General features: G+C 40.5%; 2 protein-coding genes and 1 long non-coding RNA gene across 4 annotated transcripts; all 3 read left to right on the top strand.

The window, feature by feature from the left end:
• The first annotated feature begins 1,460 nt into the window (after window positions 1-1,460).
• Window positions 1,461-4,254, top strand: LOC121696323 (induced myeloid leukemia cell differentiation protein Mcl-1 homolog). 2 transcript variants are annotated; one of them, XM_042077790.1, is made up of 3 exons: window positions 1,461-2,055; window positions 2,886-3,136; window positions 3,418-4,254. In XM_042077790.1, the coding sequence occupies exons 1-3, from the start codon at window positions 1,602-1,604 to the stop codon at window positions 3,532-3,534; spliced, it is 822 nt and encodes a 273-aa protein (XP_041933724.1). In that variant the 5' UTR covers window positions 1,461-1,601; the 3' UTR covers window positions 3,535-4,254. The 2 variants fall into 2 exon arrangements, with proteins under 2 accessions (XP_041933724.1, XP_041933725.1); XM_042077791.1 differs by lacking the exon at window positions 1,461-2,055 and adding an exon at window positions 2,539-2,689.
• A 440-nt stretch (window positions 4,255-4,694) lies between these two features.
• Window positions 4,695-20,755, top strand: LOC121696337. Its single transcript, XR_006026290.1, has 3 exons — window positions 4,695-4,708; window positions 7,387-7,390; window positions 20,167-20,755. It is a non-coding gene; the product is annotated as an uncharacterized LOC121696337 (long non-coding RNA).
• Window positions 10,133-20,755, top strand: hcn3 (hyperpolarization activated cyclic nucleotide-gated potassium channel 3). Its single transcript, XM_042077744.1, has 8 exons — window positions 10,133-11,410; window positions 14,623-14,830; window positions 15,259-15,483; window positions 16,723-16,884; window positions 17,256-17,474; window positions 17,912-18,058; window positions 18,643-18,883; window positions 19,214-20,755. The coding sequence occupies exons 1-8, from the start codon at window positions 10,917-10,919 to the stop codon at window positions 19,417-19,419; spliced, it is 1,902 nt and encodes a 633-aa protein (XP_041933678.1). The 5' UTR covers window positions 10,133-10,916; the 3' UTR covers window positions 19,420-20,755.
• Window positions 20,756-20,801: the final 46 nt, after the last annotated feature.

Genomic DNA, 20,801 nt, shown 5'->3' with positions numbered 1-20,801 from the left:
TTCTCTTGTTGTTTTCTTATTCTATTTCATTTTTGCACTCAGTGTAGAAGACATTTTACTGAATTATGCCCATATTTTACAAAAATGAAAATAACAGCACAATTTAGTAAAATGAGCGTATGTTTTCTGGATATACACCAAAAATATCTTGCAATGATCCCTCCAGGGTTCAGCAGATTGATGATCATGGTTATTGTTGTACTTCACTTTGGACATAAGCGTCTTTTTCATAATTGACCATTTTATGATAAATGCATCAAATAAACTCATAAAGGGGTCTGGTCAGATTTAGAATTATAATTTTTAAAAATAGCGCACAAATATGGACATTATTAGATGGAAAATTATAGAAAAAAGAAACTAACAACTACTAGAGTTAGATATTTTGTATTAATCTTTTTTGTTAAGTCAAATCAGTTTATTTTTATATTGATGTTAAATTGTACAGGCTATTAATACTATAATAACCTACTCCCACCATAATAATATGAAAAATCAATGTAGATGTGAGTGGAGTGTGGGCACACTGAAAAAGAAATAGTAGATAGCCTACTACACAGAAAGGTAGAATAATGAATTAGGGGTACACAGAACCCAAGATTCCGTTTTGGATTCGGCTGAATCTTCAGCTTTTTGAGAGGATTCAGATGCTGCCAAATTTTGTTTTGTCAACCGAACCCTACTTAGCAAGGCTGTAATCATAATATAGGCTAATTTATGTAAATAATTAAATATGCCTTTGCTATATTTACTTCCACCTTCAACCTTAACTCGCTCAGACATATCTGTCCCCTGCACTTTGAACCTCATTCTGGTGCCTACAGTACTGCAAAATCCAAATTTGACGGCCCAGGGGCCAAATCCCAGGCGCCTATGATTCTAAATCTGATCAGAACCTGCCCTGCTTGATCATCCTTAAGCACACTATGTGGATATTTGATTAAGTTTATATAGTATATTTAGTATTTAGTATTTTAGTATTGTTTATCTTCTACTGTCTCTATTGTACAGTGGAGTTTATATATATATATATATATATATATATGTATATATATATATGCATTACTTTTTCTGCTGTACGTGCATGTTGTGTGTGATGTCTGTATGCTACTGCAACCTTGAATTTCCCCTTGGGAAAGTATCTATCTATCTATCTATCTAGTTTGCCTAATTTGTAGCCTGGAAAAATCCACTCATTCACAAAGATCTAGGTGGGCGGAGCCAGGCTACCAAATTTGATGCTTTTATCACAGTGATCAAGCTCAATTTTTTTACTTAACTGGCCCACTATCTGCCAAGAACCATAACCATAATCCAAACCATATTTTAATCAATAACCTCATTCTACGTTTTTTTTCCTAGTGGACGTGGGAAAAGGCTCATACACCAATAGGCCTACCATATAAGGGTTTTCCTGCTAAAGACCACGCCCCATAATTGTTTATATATAGCAGGTAAGTCTGGTATGTACTTCCGCTTCACTCTACTGTCGAGTGTTGTCGAGAACGTCACTTCATTCTACAAGTAACGCAAGATATTTTCGAGTTCTTACTCTTTACATAATCTTACCTAATATTTACTTAAACTCATCGACAGTAGCCATGAGTCGTTCAACAATGAAGCCCAACAGCGTTGGTGTCGTCAGTTTGTTTTGTCCTCTCACGGTTCAAAATGGAGTCGTGAACAACAAGGTCCGTATGGAAGACATCGGAGCGCCCTCTGCAACCGAAAATAAACAGGATGATTGTACTAACGAAGTGGATAAAGTTGGTTCACCCAGAGTTTCACTACCTGTGAGAAAAGGCTTAGGGTTTGATAGTGGTTTTCACAGTTCGGATGACGATGGATCTTTACCCACATCTCCAGATTCTCAGCCATGTCATGTCTTCCCTACGGAGGACACGGAACTCCATCGAGAAACAAGAGAATTAATCTTGGAGTTTTACCGGAATTATACAGGGCTCTCGGGACCAGAACGGTGTCGACATAAAGCCATGGGAACTATGAGAAAAGTCGTCCATCAAGTCTTACTAAAGCATGAGATCGCATTCAAAGGTAATTTGAGCCATAACTTCACATTGTGGACTTTGCTTCTCAGACAAACTGGCAACATGAGAAAATCCCTTTCTAGCTGACGCTAGGCGGAAGTAGCTTTATTTGGACCCGTTAACGTTATTGATTTAACGCGAACTTTATTCAAGGTTAACATTAGCCACACTGCTGTTTACTTTAACGTTATTTTTTGTGTAATTTTGTGTAATTGACTAAGTCTTAATCCATATAAAGAACTTGAATTTCCATAGAAAGTAACGATATACTCGACCGTGGTTGTTGTCCAGCCTACACATTCAAATATTTAGAGGAACCGATCTAATCATTTCAGCGAAACTTCGTCATTTCGAAAGTTTGCTTCTTGGAACTAGAGCCTAAATTCTGCGGAAGTGCCTTATCAGGGCATTCAACACACACAGGAAGCTGCGATCCACGCAAGCGCAAACTAAGACGCGCGTCATATCGCCACTTTTGTGGTGTTTGCTAACAACAGAACATACCGAGTATAACTTAAGATAAATAATATAGTATAATTTGGGGAAATTGACTAACTCGTTGTAAATGGTTTCTGGAGTACATTTTGTTGTCAGTTCCAACTCCCAACCCAGAGTCCGTTCAGTCTAATTCATAATCAGATGTGAGATTTCACGGCTTACTTGTGTTCATGGCACACTAAATAGTAGGCCTACGTTTTTTTTTTTCTATTCACAGTGGTATGATGCCATATGGATTAATAATATACCAACAAAAATATGTCCTTGATCTCTGTAAGAGCACCCCATGCCTTTCTACCATATGTGAATTAATGGTCATCTTATTTCTGTTGTCTGCAGGTATGATGAAGAGGGTAGATCTGGACCACATTGATGATGGTGTGTCATTTGTGAGAAGCGTGGCTGAGAACACATTCAAAGATGGCGTCACAAACTGGGGTCGCATCGCCACCTTGGTGGCCTTCGGGGCCACGCTCAGTGAACACATGAAAGGGGCCGGACGACCAGAATGCGTGGAGACTGTAGCTAACGAGATTTCCTCATACCTGGCCATCCAGAAGTATGACTGGCTCTTCAATAACAATGGATGGGTGAGTTACCCTGATACCATGTAGACTATCGACTCAAGCAACCAAAATTGAGATTGAGGCATGATTTTAGTGATTGAAGACTAATAAACAGCGTTGTGCTTGTATCAGTTGATCTGTAGTGTAATTTTTCATGGGGCCTAATGTTGGTAGATGAATGATTTAATTCCTTGTTAAGATGAAGGGCCCATATCCAAGCTCCAGGCCCCATAGTAGAGGAACATTTAGCCACTTCTTTTTTTTGTGACTATAGTTAAAGTTCTCCACTACTTTGTTCTCTGCAGCATGGGTTCGTGAATTTTTTCCATGTGGATGACCCGGAGGTTGCGGTGAGAAACACACTCATGGTGTTTGCAGGTCTCGCCGGCCTCGGAGCTGGACTGGCCTTCCTGATAAGGTGAAAGGGACTTTTTCCATCCTCCTCACCTGTCCATCCTGGCCAATCACAGCACAGAGTTGAGGCCGGTGTAGAAATGCTGGGATCACAAGGCAAGCAAATGAATGAATGAAGATCGTATATACACTTTAACCATCAAAGATGTGGCAGTGGGTTTGATGTCTGCCTGTCTTCTGGCCTCTGTGAAGTCAGGGGCAGGTTTGTTTGCACTCTATGAGGTGTCTGAACCCCCCCCCCCCCCCCAATGTGTCGGCACACCCAGTTACAGCGCTCTCTCTGTGCCTCAGGTCGTAGTTACCCGGAAGATGGCTTCTGCGGTAGTCGAGCTGGCCCCAGTGGAATCGAACTCTTTTGTGGCGTTTGACTTTTTGCTGTTTTTGTCAGTAGTGAAATTATTTTTATATGTAATGTAAAGTTCCAGAATCTATTCAAAGTTTAGTGTGTTTTCTCATCCCTCCAAACCCCACCAAATCTCCACAGTTGCAGCCATCTCTAATGGATAGCCTGGTGTTAGTTTCGTGCGAGGCACAGACTTCTGTGTTTGTTCCTGGCTGAGTCACAAAAGGCTGTTCTGTATAATCTTTCAGCAGCACACAGGCTCAAGTCTATATAAGTACTGAGGTGAGAAACACAAGTCATTTTCATTTAATTCATTTAAGGTTGCTGTACACTGTTTAGTTTATTTATGATTCTGATTATGCGCCTTAAATCAGATGGTAGATTGTAAAAAAAAATACAAAGAAACTCACAAAGATCAATAAATGAATATATATATATCTATATATATATATATATAGATATAAATATTTATATTTTCAGTAAAATAAAAAAAACTTTATTTTGTGGAAGAATTGTTGTCTGGTGTTTTCGTCATTCACTTTGCTGTGGTTAAGGAACTTGGTTTAGAAGCGGTTTAGACCAGCAGGATGAAAATGGTACGCCTCCCTGTCCAGTCCTGCTTGGTGACTCAGTCATTCCAGAGAAATGTTCCATGTGTGTGAAAGGGCACTCCTCGTGAGTGCCGCGTTTACATTGTGGTTATTGGTCAATGGTCTTGTCTCAGATTCACACAGGTATGAAATTACGGAAACTGAAATGTTATCTCTGGTTATTTCAGAACAATACAAAATGTCATTGTGTAAAACTAGGAGTTTTTTTTTTCCCTTCTAGAAAAGTCTGTCATCACAAAATTATCCTGGTAAATGTGGAATTCTTCATTAATGTAAAGGCTATTGCGCAGAAGTTGTGGCAAAATGTTTGTGGTAACCTCTGTATGCTCGTGTGAGTATGTGGAGTTTGTGGAATGCATGAGCGACGCCTGGGAGTTTCATTACAGATAAAACTTTAACATGGCTGCTGGCGGGGGAAGTGCCAAATCCATGGCCGACACCCCCAACCGATGAGGAAAGGCCAATCATCACATCATCTCAGACGAGTCTTCTGCTTCTGTAAACACACATGAGAAGGTCTGGAGAAAGGTTTGGTGATGCCTAATTCCTTGAAGTACACATCATAGTCATGAAGGTCTTCCTGTTCACTTTTTCCACTGGAGGTGGTGCTAGCCTAGACAAGGCCTTATGACTATACCTGTAGCTTCTCTAGCAAGCTCTGTGTTGACTGTTTAAGGTGTTGCCACAGCAACACATTTTAGGGGGGTCACAGATGGTGGCGGCGGCTGCTCCTCGAAAACCTCAAACGGTTACTAAGGCAAACGTTAAAGCTTCACGCAGCAGACAATGCTCTCTGGCTCAGCTGCAGCCCACTTCCTGTAACTATGATGCACCCGTTCCTGCGCTCTTTTTGTCTCTGACCCACAAACCGCTGTTTGCAAAACTGTTGAGGTTGATGTTTTCGCAATTCTCAGAAGCCTGTAGAGTGTGAACTGAAACAGACACCCAAGACCTTTCAGTAGTTATGTAACCTACTTCTGTTTTTTTTTGTTTTGTTTTTTTCTCATACATCACCATGGCTGGTTTTTTCCTCTCTTACCCCATTATCTACGTCAACATGAAGTGTTACATTTCTTGATTGTTTTGGTGGACGTTCACCCACTGTAGTACTCTGAAATGCCCACCACAATCACTTGAACCATGTTTGTAGGCCATGTATAACTTAGACCACTTATAATAGTGGTATATATAATACTTATAATAGCTTATAACAAGACCAAAATTAATATTAGCATATGTATTTTACATATTTACAAATTAAGTGCCTTGCATGTTGATCATTTGCGTTTAGTGATGTAGATCTAACAACAGAAAGTTTGTTGTTCTTCACATAACAAATCTGTTTTCCTCCTCTGCATTGTGAAATATCTTTACTGAGCTTAGTAGGGGGTCGGCTTTTATTAGACAATGTTAAATGCTGTCGATTAGATTGGTTGATGTGGCATTGCTGGTACTTGTGTGCATGGTTAAATATAGCATCCTGAAATGTACATGTAAATATCCTGGTATAGATTTGTTACTGTTATTGGATGCTGTTATTGAAATGTATAACCTCTAGACGTTCAGAAAAAGACATGTAAAACCATCTGATCTGCTTCCATTTCACTGGTAATTGTGGCGTTGTAAAATAATTCTGCTTTTTAATGAACTTATGAGTCAAATTCCCTGTTTTACTGTGTAGGAAGTGTCATTTAAAATGACTCGCTGGTTAAATAATGTTTAACAAATTATTTTGAAGTCATAGTTGACTTTACAAGCCAGACTGAGACATGCTACCAATTTGAGTTGATCTTATCTGGCTATAGAGTAAACATTGATGTGATGGTCTCACCAGATGGAACAGTGGGTTTCTCGCAACAGCAGCAAACGCAAATACATAATCTTTAGTATTACCTGTGACGCAACGTTTTTACAGAAGTTGGGTCTTATTGGCATTGTTTGTTTTCGGGAGTTTACAATTAGCAAGAAAACTGTTGACCAATTCTTCTGGTCTTCCCAGTACTAGATCAGGATTAGCCATTTCCCCTAAGGCAAGATGACATTCAACCACAAACATTCAACACAATGAATATACCTGCTACAGTTGTGGACTCACATTTAGTATGAAAAGTAGTTGCACTTTATGCTGTCATACAGCTGTTTTCCTGGCAACATCCACATTGCTCTGGGAAAAACATGAAGGGTGGTGCCCCCTTACTGGGGAACCAAAACAAATGAGTCAAACGCTTGGGTTTCCCACAGTCAAATGGCAGTCACACTTCATCACTCCATCGTCCCACAGTCTAACTCTTGACGCTACAGCCTACATTCGCAGGTCTCCACAATTTCCTGTTTCAGAAACACCACTCTGGCTAAGACAATGGTGTATTTTAGTTTTCTGACTCCTTACATAACCTCATCAGCCAACCCAATGGGGAAGTGCAGACAGGTTAGCAGTATGGCACTGGGGATTTTTTTTTTGTTGGGTGGAGGAGGGTTTATTTTCAAATGTGTGTAGGTGAGGTACTCTCCCTCCCTTCTCTGAAAGGGTGTTTTTGCACATCACTAACCATTTGGAAACCCAAATATTCGCTCAGTTTCAGGTTTAAAGTGTTGTGCACCCATTTCACACTCGGTAACCTATAATTTGTTAACTATTCCAGATGGACTATTACTGTTGTGATTGTCTTGGAACTAAAGAAAATAGACTGGCTGACTCAATGCTCTTGCCCTGTGAATCTATAGCCTAAGCAGAACTACTCCAGGAAGATTTGTGTTCAAAGGTCATTTCAAAGGGTTTCAAATGATCATTTCAGTTTTTTTTGTTTTTTTTAAACTTTTGTTTGTAAACATAAGGAACATCAGACACTAACTAACTTTCATTTAGAACGGTAAATGTTACTGATCTCTAGAGTCGTTCTTTAGAGATCAGTGAGTAAATGTACGGAGTATTTCCTGATACATTATGATTGGTCTATGCTCTTTCTGCCTGCGCCCTAGCAACAGCATGCCCCAGAGGCTTTAAAAAGCAACAGAAAGCCAGTTTCTCAGAAGTCAGCTGACCAAATTCTCTGGTAGTCACATGACCAAAGTTAAAGAGAAGTTGAAAGATTGTGATGTTTACAAGAAAACTTTACCGATATGACTATTTGTCATGACTACCAATGTTTTCTCAAATACTCAGTAATTTAATTAGAAATGTAGCCTCAGTAAAACTTCCCTTATTATACTGCATACTAAATTATACCAATTATACTAAATATAATTTATAACCACATGTATACCTTTCAGTATATTTTATGAATACATATGTAAATGACATACAAATCTACAAATGCAGCTGGTGTTATTTCTGGCCTATCTTTACAGAGTCCCTCATTGTGTTGTGCTGTGGAAAAAGTAAGCCTATAAGGAGGAAGAGGAAGCAATGTGCTGAGCGCTTGTATTTGATCAAGGTAATATCAGCCATGTCTATGCTTTGGCACGTCTATAATTTCTGTTCTTTTCGCATCAGTCGTTCTGTCTCAGGACACAGAGAAACTACAATGGCCTACTATAAGAATGGGTGTCCTTTTATATTATAACAAAGTTATAGCCATACTAAAACCTAGTTCCAGATGACTCCAGCTTATGCACCTTTTCGGCAAAAGTATAGTTAATGTTCCACATAGACTTCAATTAATGTATTGGCTTGTTCTAATTTATTCATACACACACACTGACTTCTCTGCAGACTGTCAAACAGTTTCATATTGTGACAGCCAGTGAACTTTGAAGCATGGCGCCCTTTCCTGTTTGAACTTGAAGAATGTAATTTGTAGTCAACTCTACACAGATGTCAATTAGGCAATTTATTATTGCATACATTTATTCTTATGTCGGGTCAACTACTTTTGCTGTTTTCATACAGTGCATATGTATGGTATTGCGATTTCAAAATGTTTCAGTTTTGGTTTAAATCTAAAAAGGACCTGTGCCTGGAATGCACCACAAGATGTGTTTACAGGAACTACTTTTTGGTATCATCAAATTAATTTTTGACGCTATACGGAAATCTGAAGGAAGGATCATTCCTAATAGCTGTCCAGGTTATATGCACTGTGTAAGTCAGCCTGTTGTCCAGGACTTGCCTTTGTGGCTGGTTTTAGACCAAAACTCTTTTCTGTTGGTTTAAAGTAACACGTTTAAAAAGGTAGTCACCCACGTAGTGCATGCCCATGGTACATTGCTGGTTGCAGTGCAAATTGCTGTGCCCAACTTGGTTTTCTTGGGTGTGTGTGTGTGTGTGTGTGTGCGCGTGCCTTTGTGCATGCATGGACACTCAAGGATGGTGTGGGTCCTGGAATACTCTCCCCAGCTAGCAAGACTCCTTAAGGTAAGCCCTTGCTTTCTGAAACCGTTTTCTTTTCAGTTTTAATATACTGTAGTGAACACGTTTGTTTCATTCCTCAGAGTGCCTGTCCATTAGTCAGCTCCACAGTGCCACCTCTTGGATGCTTTTGAGATAACATGTTATAATAAACCTTTTTTTTTCTTCTTTGACTGAACCAGTGTTTGAGTTTATTTGAGGTCAGCCCTCATCAACCCTTTCTGTATGTATTTTCCCAATAAATAAGTGGCTGTGATTCACGTCTCTGGCGTAGTGATTTCAAACCTGTCTCCAAAGTCTGGTTTGCCAATTGGGTTCTAGTTTAATATTCTCATGGGTGAAATTCTCAATGATTGACATTGTCTGATTAAATAGGTAATAGCTCTCCTTACTGCTCATGCCACAGGTGCAATAGCAGATTATAACTTTTCATACAATAAAAGGACTAAAAGCAATAACAAAATAATTTTGGAGTGAATCATCCATTTTGACATTCAGTTATGATCAAGGCTACAAAATACTACTGCTGTAATATGCATTCAGATTTCAGAAAATAAAATACCTACCACATATTTGTTCCAATTCACTAAACCAATCAACACAACACTTCAGCCAGGTATCAGCTTTTTCATAAGGTTGCCTGCACACGGGAGGACTTTTATTTCCTGTGGTTGTCCACCTTTGCACTGCACTGGGCAATGGTGTGTGTGATGTGGCCTGGCTCCATCTGACCGCTCTCCGTGGTCCCTGTAGGAGTGTGCCAGTGGCTTGTGTCTACTTTCTCATCCTTTCCACTGGGTCACCCTGGTGACCGCAAGATGCATTCCACTCAGGGCCTTTTTGGACAAACAGAGGAGGTTCTATAGAACTGGTTCCGTTCATTTGGAATTGTGGAGAAGTGATGCGCACATCCAAATGTGTTTTTACAGGTGCCAGACAAAGCGTGTCAGATTTAGAGGGAGGTCTGCACACTGTATGTGAGCTCCAAAACTTCCAGTCTAAATAAATAACTGAATAAAAACTTAGTATGTAGGCCTACCATAGATCTGATGCTGTCATTTGCAGCCAAGTGTCATCCAAGGTCACAATCTTATTGGCTCAATTCACAATTAGACTGGTCTGGTGTCATACATATTAGTCTAGAACTCCAGTAGAGATGATTGATTTTCTCGATATTGTCTTTCACATCAATAAATCATATGGCTGAATCACAATGTCGGCAAACAGTTTGTCCCCGCTTTAGTTGTGCCATCTCCATTTCCCCTGCAGCTGATATAAGCGGCACGATGGGGCAGTCTCTCTGTTGATCCTGGGCTCCAATGACATCTTGAAACCAGGCGGTTTGTTACTTGTCATTGTACTGGCGCGTGCTGTGTTTGCGTGGCCATCCATTGTCGGAGCTGATCGGCTACCACGCTCAAAGCAATTAGGCCGTGCCCTTAATTAAGTTCACCTAGAAGTTTGAAGCTTTTGGATGCGCATCCCGGAATAGGACACCGGGCACTTAACTGATTGGATCCCTGCCACACTTGCAACAAAACACCTCACTGGAGTGATTCTGCCAATCAGAAAAAATATATAGGCTAGTCAAGAAAAGGCAGTATGTTTTTGGCTAACGGTCAACCATCATCAATAATCTCTCTCCCTAGATAGGCTAATAATCTGTCTCGGATAAGAACCAGTCTGTGACTCATATGGCCAGCCCCACCGACGCAACAGCCCTCAGGTGTCAGCGAAGGAGGGCTGTGAGCAAGCCGATTAAAATACCTGTGCAATTGCACACCTGTATGCGTGCTCATCCACGAGCAGCGAGCGAGCAGGCACACCAGTCCAATCTTTACGCGATAGAACTAATTAATCAATTACTGATACAGCAACACGTACTTGTATGTACTTGAAGTCCATGGTGTCACACATCCATAAACGGAGGAAAACAATTCGACGCTAAAGCAGAATCTTAATCTGAGCGCGCGCGTCAAGGTGACGCACCTTGGGGTTGGCTCATGGGCTGCACACTTTTGGAAACTAACTATTTGTATGTTGTAAGTGTTTTAGATTATTCTGACTACTCTCCCACTCAACTTGGATATGGATATCGATGGGCAACACATTGCACCGAATGGGGACTCCAAACCGCGCAGTAGCTCCAGGATATTCTCATCCCCTTGGCGCTCAGTATCGGAGACATCCGTGCGAGGTGATCGCACGGACAACGTGAGCAGGAGGTTGATGTCTCTCGTGAACCCACATCACCTACGGGCCTCAAGTAACCAGAACTCCAAAATGACAGACTTTGGGGGATCTCAGACCTCCACAGGGACCACCTCCACAACCAGATGTGGTTCGAACATTTATGATGATAAGTACTCGGGTGAAATGCCGAGAACTCCATCACCAGACATAGACGAACAGGCTGATGGCATGGACAATACCTTCTTGAATAGAAGACTCAGTACAATGCTCCAACCCGGAGTCAATAAATTCTCCCTGCGAATGTTTGGTAGCGCTAAAGGAGTGGCAGCGGAGCAACAGCGGGTGAAATCTTTCGACGTGTGGATAATTCACCCTTACAGCGACTTCAGGTAATTCGGGTGGCAGAGGTCATGAAAGAGAATTTAGTTTGGAGACATCGGTGTAATAAATGAGTACTCATAAAATCTGGAAGAGGAGTATCATGCTCTACCTCTTTAGGTTAACATTAGTAGGAGTTAGGAGTACAGCATGGTCCTATTTAAAGGTTACATTGTAAATTGAGTTGGCATATATGTTATTGTACAGTAGCCTATAGTGAGTCCTGAACCTCAAGTAAATGACAGATTAAAATAATTTACATTGGATTTTACATTCACTCAGTACAATTGGAAAAAAAGTAGAACAATTGGCAGGTAGGCTTAGATCATATGGGACCAATATGGTTGCCAAATTAAGAAAAAGGTCCTTCATTGTGAGCCTACACTCATTAGGTAATCTGCACATGTTCAAAGTTAGGCCTACAAGTTCAGAAATGTGAGGCTTTCATACATTTGATTTTCAAACTATCAGATGGGAACTCGGCTGCTTACTCAAAGGAAATATTTGGGCTTTAGTTCAGTGCCCAGTTAATGACAACTAGCCTTTACAAATAGTCAAGCCACAAACAGTTGGGCGTCCACATATAACCGAGGTTGAGAGGTTGTGCAGGTGTCCTTCTCCCGGTCACCATTTCCTACTTCATCAAGGCGATCCCTCCATAACAGCGCCGGTTATTGCTAGGCCCACTGGTCAAAGCCAACCAATTTTCGGAAGTGTCAAGTAAGATTGAGTAATATGGGTTGGTGTCAGTACAACCACTTCAGAGTTAACTAAGTGGATGAACAGATTGTGCTTGTGTGTCAGGAAAGATGATCTGGATTAATGATGTTTATGAGTCCTTGTGTCTGGCCAATCCATGGACGATAAACACTCCAGTCCAGTGGTATCTGTTATTGAAAAGGACGAGGTGTTGTGCATCATGAAACACTGAACAGTGAATTTGAAAGCTTTTTTAATTGGTTTCATGTGGCGTAAATTCTGGCTCATTATCCAAATCAAAGCATGAAATCTAACCAGAGCTGTGAACTCACGGATACAGTGTTGCTAGTCTGCCTGTCAAAAAAGAGACCTGTGTTTCACAATTAAGGTTCATGTCAGTTAGTCAGTTCGTTTTTATGTTAAATCGACTAATATTTTCTAAAGCAAATTGTGATATATGTTAAGCATAACATGCCAAATCAATTAATAAAAAGTAAAATAGTTTAACTTCTGGGTATATATTATATTAAGTATTATATAATATATTCTGGGTTTATTGTCACTCAGGTACATCTTTATATACGTACAGCTTAAACAAATAAATATTTGTAATGTTCCACAGGATGTCTGGCCTAATTAGACTTGAGGTAAACTCATGTTCCAGAGAGGGTCACTGTTCACAGCAACTATCTAACGTAACTGTATAGGGGAAAAAATACTATGGAAAGTAATTTCAAACCACAGCACTGTTCAATCTGATGAGTTCATGGCGATACATTGTCAGTCTCTATCTGTCTATCATCCACACCCATATAGACACACAAACATATGCAAACACACACACACACCCACACACAAGTACATTTACATTACAATAGGTCACAGGTTACAGTTGGCCTTTAAGTCATTCTAAAACCGTATTTATCACATTTTCAATTTTCAGTTATGAGCAATGAACAAACATTGAATTAAAATCGATGCAGGAAGCATTGACTTGAACTGCAAATGCAAATGTGAAAATGGATAATTCTGTCACCAGTGCAAGGCTCTGTCAACTTTATTGTGTATGTTTATGGTATTTAGCAGATGCTTTTGACAAAGTGAAAATGCACATGGGTTGGTTACAGGATTTGTCCTTTAAAATATTTCACGTGGCTGTGTATAAAAGCCTCTTCTAATGTACAATATAAGGATCAGCAGGTCAGAACGCGGCTCTCCAGCACTACAAGGGACTACAACACATTTATAATGAATGGTCTCGGTTTGGGACACATGACAGAATATTCTGTTTCAGGAATGCGGTCTTCCGGAACTTACGATCAGTAATTGAGATGTGCTGGGCTGCCCTGACCTACTCTCAGTAGAGCAATGAGCTGTCATGTCAGGGGCTGAGGTCTTGGGCTTGCACATTGCACTCAATCGGCATGTGAGGGTTGCCAGATTCCATCAGACGCGAACTGCATTTCGTTGTCTTTGAACTTGTACTCTGCACAATGACAATAAAGTTGAATCTAATCGAATCCAAAAAAAAAAAAAAAAAAAAAAAAAGATTCCATCAGACACATTCCTCTGCTGTGGAATACGTTTTCAGGGGAATTCTTAGTACTTTTTATTAAATAATAATAATAATAATAATAATAAAAATAATAATAATCATCAAGTTCAAGTTACTTTATTTGTACCCAGAGGTAGATTTTGTTTGCAGTATAGAGTCCTCATACACACACACATATGGGGAACAAAACAGACACATATCACACATCATTCAACTTAAGACAGTGGGAGTTAAGAAATGGCAGATTAAATAAAAATTAAATTAAATTAATTACAGGTCCAGACTATACTTAGATATTGATGTGAACTAAAATACGAATACTAAAAAATGAAGAAAGAAAAAAAAAACTTGAACTTGAACTTGAGAGACTTCAGACTTAAGAGAACTTGAAAATGAGAATTCATAAGATGATAAGGAGATAAACACAACAACACATACAAACCTACCTGTGGGTAAATGTTTTCTGGTTTTGCTGATTGTAATGAATGAAGATATGGAATCTGGAATTGTATCTCAAGTATTTCTACGGCTCAGCTGGGATTCTGCCATGTATTTATAACATATTTCAGTGTATATGTGTTTTCATTACTTATGTTTTTCCATTAATTAATGTTTTAGTACTTATGCCTTATTTTCTTTTAAATGTATAACATGCAATGGTATTGGGAGCATATTATTGAATGGTAACACTGCACTATAAACAATACATTGATTAACTTATTGATTATGCATGCAGTTTGCATCATTAAAGATGCTTGTATGGGTTGTGGAGAACTAGACTACACAAGAAGTAAGTAACCATTGACTGCGTGGCTTGAGTTTATAAAGCTAAAAGTTGTATATGTGCCACAGATGGTTTAGGTGCTTGCATGGTGTATGGGAAAGAGCAGTGATTTCACATAGAGGTACAGTCAAAGATTCTACTGACTTCTGGATCTCTTTTCCTGATGATGTCCATTCCTCTAACAGGTTCTACTGGGACCTGGTGATGCTGTTCTTGATGATGGGGAACCTAATCATCCTGCCGTGGGGCATCACCTTCTTTGAGGACCAGAACACGATACCATGGATCATGTTTAACATGGCCTCCGACACGCTTTTCCTTCTTGACCTGGCCCTTAACTTCCGCACAGGTGTACTGGAAAACGACAATGATCAGATCATTTTGGATCCAAAGGTAAAATCTGAAATCAGACGTGCAGCTAAATGCTGGTAAACAGTGTTTGTAGACAAGAGGTGCTCATTTTATTTGCATTGTGTCGTTTTGTGTCGGGTATGGTACTTATTTTCATGATCTGAGAATCAGAATTATTATTATTAATATGTGTGGAAAACAACCAGTGAAACAAATATCATAATGATTATTCCAACCAATTATTCTACTCAAGAAAAGGTGGTTTGTGCTTAGAGATGAAAGGTATATTAAAGTAAGACTATATTACTCAGAATGAGCCATAAAGGATTGTTGAAGCTTGTACACACTACGTGTTAGAGCAGGACAACAATATGATAAGCTTTAAGCTACTATGCATTTTGAACAGAGAAGCGCATGGGTAAATTTGTACAGGATTTGAGTAAATGATGACGAGGCATGTGGGCTCTCAGGTGATCCGGAGTCGTTACCTGCGCGGCTGGTTCATGGTGGACTTAATCTCGTCCATCCCAGTGGACTACTTCTTCCTGGTGGTGGACCTGCAGTCTCGGCTGGAGTCGTCAGATGTGTACCGCACAGCCAGGGCACTGCGCATCGTCCGCTTCACCAAAATCCTGAGCCTGCTGCGCCTGCTCCGGCTCTCCAGACTCATCCGCTACATCCACCAGTGGGAGGAGGTGAGGAAGAAGGAGAGGAGAGGAGAGGAGGGGAGGGGAGGGAAGGGGAGGGTGGAAAAAGATGAGAAATGGATGAAGGAGAGAGAGGTCAAGGATGAATGAAGACAAATATTGAACTTACAGTGTACTTTAGTTTACTTAGGATACTATGAAGAAGGAAAGGAAAAGTTGAGAGAAGGATGGCAGAGAGAGAGGTCAAGGATGAATGAAGAAACATGTAGGACTTACAGTGGACTTTAGAATACTTAAGTGTATACTAGGAAGAAGGAAAGGAAAAGTTGAGAGAAGTTGGACAAGGACAAAGCGGTCAAGGACAAACAAAGACCCCCGTTTACATTTGTTTTGCGTCCTAAGTGATCAGATCACAAGAGGTCAGCCGAGACACATGGCCTTTTACATATGTATTGGCTGTAGCTGGCCATTTGTTTTTAGATTCACCTCCAGCCAACATCACATTCATTAGAATTCCCATTGTTCAGCACGCATCTGAACGCATCAGTGTTTACACCACAACACATGTAGGCACAGGTGTCTCAGACCACGTCAGCAAGTGGTTTGAGTGATGGGATCACAATATGTCTTGGTAGTTGTTAAATGCTTGCATTTATAACTAGCCACTTGTAATTGGATCATGCATCACACATTTTTACAACAAACAAATGTAAACAGGGTCAAGGACTCATGGAGAACGTATGATCAGTCATTGAGACGTGCTGGTCTGCCTCTGACCCTACCCTGACCTACTCTCAGTAGAGCAATGAGCGGTCATGTCAGGGGCTGAGGTCTCGGGCTTGCACATTGCACTCAATCGGCCTGTGAGGGTTGCCAGATTCCATCAGACACACTCCTCTGCTATGGAATACGTTTTCAGGGGAATTAGAGCAATGAGCTGTGATGTCAGAGGCTGAGGTCTCATGTGTGAACACTACACCCAGACTGTGTGTGAGGGTTGCCAGATTCCAGCAGCCTCTTCTTTACCTTCTCTTTTGCACTTTGTCTTACTGAATGGATTCAGTACTTAGTGCTTACTCCAATGACTCCTTCTGTACAGATGGTTTAGGGTTATTCCTTATTTAAGTAGTTTTGGATAAAAGCATCTGCCAAATCAGTGAAATGTGAATGGAGAAAAGAAAGTGAGGGATTGGTTGAGGGAGAAAGAGAGAGAGAGAGAGAGAGAGAGAGAGAGAGAAAGGGATGTGATAGTCTGTGACCTTGGTTTCTGGCTTGTGTGTCGCCCAGATTTTCCATATGACCTATGACCTCGCGGCTGCGGTGGTGCGGATTGTAAACCTGATTGGCATGATGCTGCTGCTGTGCCACTGGGATGGCTGCCTGCAGTTCATGGTGCCCATGCTGCAGGACTTCCCGCCCGACTGCTGGGTCGCCAAAAACAACATGGTGGTGAGTTGGACGTGTGTGCTGTATGGATGTATATAGTGTATTAGTTACGGCCATGGAAAGCACTTTCTAAGATAAGAAATACCTCATTCTTCCCGTAGGAAATTTGACTGCCACAACAGCACCGTCCTGTGCATGTAACAAACAAACAAGAAAGTAAAACAAGTTAGAAAAAAGAAAAAAAGATATATCTCATCAGTCATCAGCCAAAGAGGGGAAGCGTTACCGATATATAGTCTGATAGCCACTTTCCATCTTTACTTTCCCATTACTTTCCAGTCAGTCAGAGAGGGATACCACCAAAATACATTCATTCCATTAGTAACATCAATTTGACTTATTTAATTTCTCTTCTCTGTGCTTCTATCACTAAGCATTCCAGTTGGCAGCTACAGTACTCTTATGCCGTCTTCATGGCCATGAGCCACATGCTGTGCATTGGTTACGGGATGCAGGCTCCTGTGAGCCAGACAGACGTCTGGCTGACCATGTTAAGCATGATCGTCGGTGCTACCTGTTATGCCATGTTTCTGGGCACCGCTACCAACCTGGTGCAATCTCTGGACTCTTCCCGCCGACAGTACCAGGATAAGGTAAGGTTGCCAAGACACATTACAAACTCTCATTCTATACAGACACGATTAAACACTTACTATTTATAAGTAATAATGTTAGGTTTAATGCTAGTAACAATGCACAGCTACAAAATAGAGTAATAATGCTAGGTTTGACCAAAACACACAACCCACATTTCTGTATTAACCTGTCAGGAAGTAGGTGAAGATTTTGTGCGTGTTTGGGCAGTGTGCATGCATAATGAATGACTCAGCAGATACCCTTGCCTCCTCAGCATGACATGATGAGAAATCTACTTATAGGGTTATTAAAAGGATTAATCTATTTGCTTCAGCACACATGCATTGAAATTACCTGTGTGAAATTAGCTCAATACGATGACACATAATGTTATCTTTCCACTTTTTGGCACGTGTATCTGAGATGGCATTTTGGTTTTTTTTTTATTCTTCAGTATAAGCAAGTGGAACAGTACATGTCATTCCACAAGCTTCCTGCTGACTTGCGACAGAAGATCCACGATTATTATGAAAACCGCTTCCAGGGCAAGATGTTTGATGAGGACAACATCTTAGAAGAGCTCAGTGATCCACTCAAAGAGGTCCCTCACATGCATTTCATTTGGCTTAACCATCAGTGCATTTCAACCTGCACTATTATGCTCTTCTCCTTGATAATCTCTCCCTGTCTGACTCCTTCAAATGGTTTCCCTTTTCTAATTAATGTTATCTAGCCTCTGTATTTCTCATCACATACTGCACTGTCATGTTCTCTGTGGCTGTGCTCAATTTGTTTATAGGTGCATCTAAAAAAAATTGAATATAGTGGAAAAGTCAGTTGCCCTGCCCAGACTGAGAGATTAAATGCTAAGGAAACCATTGCCAGTATTATAAATTCTTTATTGTAATATTTTGAGATACTGGATTTTTGATTTCCATGAGCTGTAAACGGTAATCATCAAGATTAGAATAATCAAGATTAAAACATAAAAAAGGACTGAAATATTCAATTTCATGTGTAATGATCTGGATGATAAAAATTTAACTTTTTCATGATATTAAATTTTTGACATACACCGATGCCTAGTTAGGTGATAAATAAGTATTGTTTGTGTCTTTCCTGGGTTATCCATGACATTTATTTCATCCGTGTCGATTTTGTCCATATTTATTTGTGTCCAAACAGGAGATAAAGGGCTACAATTGCCGTGAGCTGGTGGCCAACATGCCATTCTTCGCTAACATTGACCCCCATTTCGTGACCGTTGTGCTGAGCAAATTGTGCTTTGAGGTGTTTCTCCCAGGCGACGTCATCATACGGGAAGGCACGCTTGGCCGTAAAATGTACTTCATACAACACGGCTGTGTTACGGTCATCACCAGTGACAAGAAGGAAAAGCAGCTCGTTGACGGCTCATACTTTGGGGGTATGCTCCTTTTTTGGTTTGGATCTAAGGTTTTGGGAACTTGCACTGAGCTTGATTTTTTTACTTAAGCTTAGGTTTCAACTCATTTGTCTCCATAGACCCTTGTGTTTTCCATAGACCCTTGTGTCACTAACAGAATGCAATAGTGTAAAATGTTGCAGAATATCTCATCCCAGATTGTCAAAGCATCATCCATAGAATTCTTTATGGGAATGCCTTGATTCATTCACTTGAACATTTCTTTCTGCATGTTTGATACAACATCTCTCCTATAAATCCTATATAATGCTCATCCTAAAAAATCCCTCCCTCTCTCTGTCCTCCTCTCAGAGATCTGTTTATTAACTCGTGGGCGGCGCACGGCCAGTGTGAAGGCAGAAACATACTGCCGCCTCTACTCCCTGAGTGTGGAGAGCTTCAACGAGGTCCTGGAAGAGCATCCTCTCATACGCAGAGCTTTCGAGAGCATCGCAATGGAGCGCATAGATCGACCAGACATTTCTATCACGGCACCAGAGAAACAGAAAGAGAGTTAAAGACACTGAGAGAGAGAGAGAGTAGAGTGAGGAGGGATGCAGTGATGAAGACCCACATGGATATCTGGGAAGTCTGAGATAGAACTATGCGGTTGAGGAAATTCCTTCATTGAAACTTCTACTACACCTTGGCTGTACCTCAACATTAGGTTTGAACTGTACAGTATTCAGATGATAATCATAAGCCCTGCACCAAAACCTGATGTCCAGTTTTCACTAAATGTGGGGCACGCATATCAGTTCACAACATTCTCCTGAATGAATGTTGGGAACTGATATGCATGTGTTACGAACCAAAGTAACATAAAGAGGGAAGGCGCACACGAATTGCAGGGTACAGAAATATATTTATTACCAAAAATTAAAGATTACAGTAACGACAAACAATCTAGGGTATTCAAACGAAAATCAAAAAGCAAGCAGGTTCTCAGGACAGGCAACCAGACAGCAGCGATATGGCAAAGGCCTCCAACAACGGGACGGACGGAAGTGATGGGGACGACTCCGAATCCTAAACGCCTCTCTCCAAGCAGGGTTAGGTTGGCCTTAAATAGCATTGCACCCCTAGGTGCAGGTGTAGCCATACACTTGGGCGCGAGCTTGAAGGCCTGAAAAACAAGGAGAGTGATGACAACAAGGGGATGCCAAAACACACATCAAAACGGAGGGACCATAAACATCCCAAAAATAACCCACTGTAACAGCATGCATGTTTTGAATGAATCATTAGATTGGACTAATTTCTAGAAAACATATCATGAAACGCTGCCATTTCCAATGGACTGTACATGGATGTATACTCTCCTTTCCTTCAATATGGGACAGTCTCTAGTATATTAGCATGGTCATAGTGACCTCTAGTGACAAATATATGTAAAACAACTGATTTTCTTTCACAGGTTTGACTTCCAAAAAACTGATATTTGTTGTTAATAGAAAAAAAAAACAGCTATGAAAATGCACATTATCATAAGGCAGCTATATCATTTTTCAGGACTTAGTTCGATGTTGAAAATATTCCTAGATGAAGTTACTTGATCTCAAGGCACAACGGTAAATTTACAACACTTTATGAAAATGGACAGTAGAATAGTGTGCATATGACTGTACCAAACAGGCAGATATTAAGCCTTCTCACTATGCTGGAGCTAGCACCTTTATTCAATGTGTCATAGGCCTGTAGAGTCAATCAACATGTTATAATGCTACTCAACAATGTCTGCTTGTGTCATATTATGGGAGTAGGCCTAACTATTAACACAACAAACACAGACCATATACAACTGTGTGTACATTTTCAGGTGATTAAAGGGCACATCAATGTGTTTTGTGCTTATATGTGTGTGTGCTGAGGTTGTATGTCTCAAAGGTACAGACTAGGC

This window comes from Alosa sapidissima, chromosome 21, assembly GCF_018492685.1.
Source record: "Alosa sapidissima isolate fAloSap1 chromosome 21, fAloSap1.pri, whole genome shotgun sequence".
Classification (NCBI taxonomy): Eukaryota; Metazoa; Chordata; class Actinopteri; order Clupeiformes; family Clupeidae; genus Alosa; species Alosa sapidissima.
This window is presented reverse-complemented; position numbering and strand designations above follow the sequence as displayed.

Excerpts from the sequence above, each read along its gene's own strand:
- LOC121696323 (XM_042077790.1), top strand. The coding sequence starts at position 1,602 with ATGAGTCGTTCAACAATGAAGCCCAACAGCGTTGGTGTCGTCAGTTTG. Across the intron at positions 2,056-2,885 it reads GCATGAGATCGCATTCAAAG|GTATGATGAAGAGGGTAGAT; the intron begins GTAATTTGAGCC and ends TGTTGTCTGCAG. Across the intron at positions 3,137-3,417 it reads TCTTCAATAACAATGGATGG|CATGGGTTCGTGAATTTTTT; the intron begins GTGAGTTACCCT and ends TGTTCTCTGCAG.
- hcn3 (XM_042077744.1), top strand. The coding sequence starts at position 10,917 with ATGGATATCGATGGGCAACACATTGCACCGAATGGGGACTCCAAACCG. Across the intron at positions 15,484-16,722 it reads ACATCCACCAGTGGGAGGAG|ATTTTCCATATGACCTATGA; the intron begins GTGAGGAAGAAG and ends TGTGTCGCCCAG. Across the intron at positions 17,475-17,911 it reads GCCGACAGTACCAGGATAAG|TATAAGCAAGTGGAACAGTA; the intron begins GTAAGGTTGCCA and ends TTTATTCTTCAG.